General features: G+C 56.9%; 1 protein-coding gene across 1 annotated transcript in view; it reads right to left on the bottom strand.

Moving 5' to 3' along the window:
- Pawr (pro-apoptotic WT1 regulator) overlaps nt 1-1,487 on the bottom strand; it is an 84,784-nt gene extending 83,297 nt beyond the window's left edge. Inside the window, exons 1-2 of the mRNA XM_028754559.1 lie at nt 1,434-1,487; nt 338-970 (exon numbers count right to left, since the gene is read on the bottom strand). Of these exons, the coding sequence (XP_028610392.1) occupies nt 338-838 (501 nt within the window). The 5' untranslated portion in view covers nt 839-970; nt 1,434-1,487. The remainder of the gene's footprint in view (nt 1-337; nt 971-1,433) is intronic.
- Nucleotides 1,488-4,223: the final 2,736 nt, after the last annotated feature.

The following is a 4,223-nucleotide window of genomic DNA, read 5'->3' as shown; positions in this document are numbered from 1 at the left end:
GGGGGGGGGGGGGGGGGGGGGGGGGGAGGGAGGGAGGGAGGGAGGGACGGACGGACGGACGGACGGACGGACAGACAGAGACAGAAGTCTAGGCTGCCAAATCGTGGGGAACACCAACATTCTAAAGCAATAACCCGGTTCCAGGGACGCAAAAAGAGCACGTGTCCAACTAATCTGGGTCGGGGGAACTTCCCAGCAATCGTTTGCTCCAAGTAAACTCCATCCCTCTGCTGCAAAGAGTGGAAGGGAACTCCGGGCCCCGGACCGAGGGAGCTCCCTGGTGGAAGACACGGGAGGCGGCCCCGAGCCCCGCACCGGCCCGCCCCGCCCGGCTCACCTCCGCCGCCGGGATGTTGACCACGCCGGTGGAGCGGCGCTTCTCCCGCAGCTTCCTCTTCTCGATCTGCCCCTTGCCTTTCCTGGCGCTGGGCCCCGAGCTGCGGCCCTTCTCCGGGGCGCTATCCGGCTCCTCCTCGTCGCCCCGGGACCCGGGTGCTCCCGCGGCCGCAGCAGCGCTAGGGCACTCGTCGTCCGGCCGCCGCGAGCCGGGAGCCGCGCGGGGCAGCGCGGACGAGCCGTGAGCGCAGTTCAGGGCGCCGGGCCCCGGGGCGGCAGGTGCGGTCGCGCCCGCGGAGCCGTGGTTGAGCTCCGAGGTCCCGGCGGCAGCGGCGGCGGTCGGGGTCAGCGATCCCGCCGGGGACTTAGCGGCTGGATCCCCGCCGCTCGAACCCGGACCCGCGGGGTTCTGCTTGGCGCGCATCTTCTCGCGCTTCGCCTTCCACTCCTCCAGGAAGTCCGTGGTGGTGCTGCCGCCGCTCCGGTAGCCGCCGGTCGCCATGTTCCCAGAGGGGCCGGCGGGGACGCCCCTCACGCCGCGACTCCGGACTCCCGCCGCCGCCGCCGCCGCCTGCCCGGGGAGCGTGAATGCGATGGGGATGGCGCGGGGCGAGCGCGCTGCCCGACCGACGCTCTGCAAGGAAGCACACGGGGCGGGCGGAGGGTTGGGGGAGGCGCGGCGTCAGGTCCCCGGGGCGGCCGCCGGACAGCGATCGCCGCGCCCTCGGCGTGCCCGCGCGTCCCAGCCTCCAAGTTCGCAGGGCGCACCTCCGCAGCGCACCCCGAGAACTCCGACCCCGGGCGGGGTGGGGGGAGGAGGAAGAGAGAGGCGGGCCCCACCCTCGCCGCCCTCGCCGCCCTCCCCGTCCCATCCAGATCCGCGACCCCGCACCGGGGACACTCGCGCCGCTGCCACCTGTGTGCACAGCTCCCCGCGATTCCCATTCCGCTCGCGCGGGCCTGAGCTCCGCGCCGCGGACGCCTCCATTCCGAGACGGGACAGGGAGCCCCCAGCCGGCTGGAACCGGAGGGGACGTGTCCAGGGGAGAGGGGACCGGGGCGCGAGTCCGGAGCCGGCGGCCCGGAGAGCTCCTTACCTCGGAGAAGTTTTAGGTGGGACAAGGCGCGGGGCGGGGATGAGGGTTGTCCAGGTGAGCCGGAGCGCCCGGGACGCGCACGACCTAGCAGCGGCAAACTCGCCGGCCGGAGCTCGGGGGCTGTCCCTGGCTGGAGGGAGGGAGCGAGCGAGGGGCGGAGGGGGGGCGGGAGCCGAGCCGGGCCGAAGAGGGGCGGAAAGGGCCGAGTCCCTGCGGCCAGCAAGAGGGGGAGGAGGGAGTGCCCGCGAAGCCACGCCCTCTCCGCGCTCAGGTGCGCGGCGCCCCGCCCCTTCCACCGCTCCGCCCCTCCCACCGGCCTACCTCCTCCCTCCCCGGGCGCGGCTGGGGCGCCTGCAGCGGGGACACCTCCTTCCCAGGCTCGCTACCTCGCAGCGGGCGACCTTCCAGCTCTTCGGATTCTAGGGTGGGATCAGCCTATCCACGCCCCTCTCTCCTCACTCCTCTTCCCCGCCTCTCCGGTCTCCCACCACTCTTCCTTTTAAGTACAAGACCGTAGTATTTCTAGGGAAAGTTGTGACTTGCCGGAGGAAAAATGCTACCAGCTAGGGATGATTCAGGACCTGGCTCGCCAGGGTGGGGAAATACCCACGCAGTCCCTTTCCCCTCGCCGCCCTCCTCCTTTCCAAATGCAAGGGGGTGCCACGCAGGAGTCTGAGAAACCCAGGAAGCCCCTTCAAAAGCAATGAGTGTCGTGGTAAAAACGGGAGTTAGCAAAAAAGGAGAGGTTAAAATGATCGATGAGTTATCAAGAGTCTGTTATTCTTTCAAGCTCTTGTTGGCAATTTATCCCATGTTCACGCTGTCTCTACACCGCTTATAGACGGATTTAGCAGCAAATATCCCCACCAGCGTCGTAAAGCTGGATAGTCTCTGTTTTTCCGTCTTTACTGTGCTCACGGATGAGTCCATCCTCACCTGCCATCAGGGCGGAGGGGATTTATCTCTCACATCCGTGCAATATCAGAATGCATCATTTTCAGGAGTTATGAAACCATGCCTTCATTTCCCAAACAATAAGAGTCCGGAGGCACACAGGCTGACCTAACAAGTCATCGTCGTTTTCCACGGGTGACACAATGTAGGTAAGGGGGCAGCAGGTAACGTGCTACAGCAATGGGCACAGGCAATAATGACTCACAGGCTTGTTCTCAGAAGCAGTTCTGGTCTTTGGTCTGCCTGTCGGGCTGGACATACGGTTAACTTGGAGAAGGCTTAGAAAGTTGTGTGGTAAAAGGCCTTTCCGAGAGAAGAATTTAAACAAACAAACAAACAGGCTGACTGCAAGCCTAGCTGGTACCAACTTAGGTAAGCTGTGTAGGTTTCTCGGCCTTGCTTTGTTTTCTGAGGCAAGATGGAGCCTGACTATAAATGTTCACACTCGTGCGTTACTTACCTGAGGATGCTCGCTTGGAAGGATTGTACACGGCTCTGGAAAGAGGACAGGCTCGCCATGGATACGCATATGTAAACTACCGATCTTTAGTGTATGTTTAAATTCTCCGAATTCAGTAGCTTTCTTACTATGAAATATAGTACCACATAGTTTAAAGCTGTTTTAAGAGTTGACTCTGGTTGTGGTGTGCTTGATTCAAAGGACTACTTCTGATAATAAGATTTCAAACAATCATAGGTTTCTGTCTGGGAAGATAGGAAGTAAAAGAAAGGAGGAAAAGACAAGGTAAGGAATATATATTAACTTGAAAACAATATACCATGAATGAACAAGGGTAACACCTATAAGTACAAATTTATCTCTTGATCGTCTCTGAGTCAGGAGGGCTGGCTTGCTTGGCTTTGGGTAAGTTGCTTAACTTCTGGGCCTCTGTTTACCTGCGTATAAAATGGGATAATGATAGTTCCTCCGTCGTAAGAGCATTGTGAAAGTGCCTCAGGTCCTTAGATAAAAGGTAACATGTGGGAACCAGAGCAGTTAGTAGTCTATAAAGTGCCCAGGGAATAGTGGATGAAAGAGATTATTAAAGGTACAAAGCCCTCCATTTTCTTATTGTTATCGCTTATTATACACTTTGTCTTGACTTTAGCATTCTCAGTATTCCCAAAGATGCGTTGCACAATCGAGCTGCTTCCAACATTAGAGCAGAGCATTTAGCTGAGTCAAGCCTCAACGGCAAGATCTTTGCATATCATCTTTATGTATAGACTGCTGGTGAAATAATCCTCAAAGCCAGGAGCTCGGGAGCTCGGTTCCTCAGCCTCCACACTATTGACATTTGGGGCTGGGTGGATCTTTGTTCTGTAGTTTGCTTCATTCACTGTAGAAGGCTTAGCATCGGCTTGGACTTCGGCCTTCCAGATGCCAGAAGCATCCACCACCCCCTCTGTGGCATCGCCAAACGCTCCTAGTCAACAGTGAAAGCCTCTGAGTTGGCCCTAACATAACTCATTTTCATGAACCACTTGTATTTAGTAAGAGAGGAGAATATGATAATGCTCACAAAAGAAGCGAAATCTTATTTGAAAGTGTCAAAGTAAAAAAAAACAATATATACATGCTAACCCTTGCTTATATTTTCCTGACAGTAGACCAGCTTTTGTGAACTTATATTTTCCTGACAGTAGACCAGTATTGTGAACTAGCCTATTTGTATGAGTTGAAATAATGAACAGTATATTGGGAAAAAAAAATTTTTTTTTACTTTAGTGCAAATATCTCTAGAGCATATAGTCTGTCCCCAAATGAAAATAATAGACAAGGGAAGTGTGAAAGCTGAATACTTTAGTTCTACAAGGATTCTAACAAGTGACACC

This window comes from Grammomys surdaster, unplaced genomic scaffold (genome assembly GCF_004785775.1).
Source record: "Grammomys surdaster isolate TR1022 unplaced genomic scaffold, NIH_TR_1.0 126028, whole genome shotgun sequence".
Lineage (NCBI taxonomy): Eukaryota > Metazoa > Chordata > Mammalia > Rodentia > Muridae > Grammomys > Grammomys surdaster.
The sequence above is the reverse complement of the archived record's forward strand: the minus strand, read 5'-3'. Positions and strand labels throughout refer to the sequence as shown.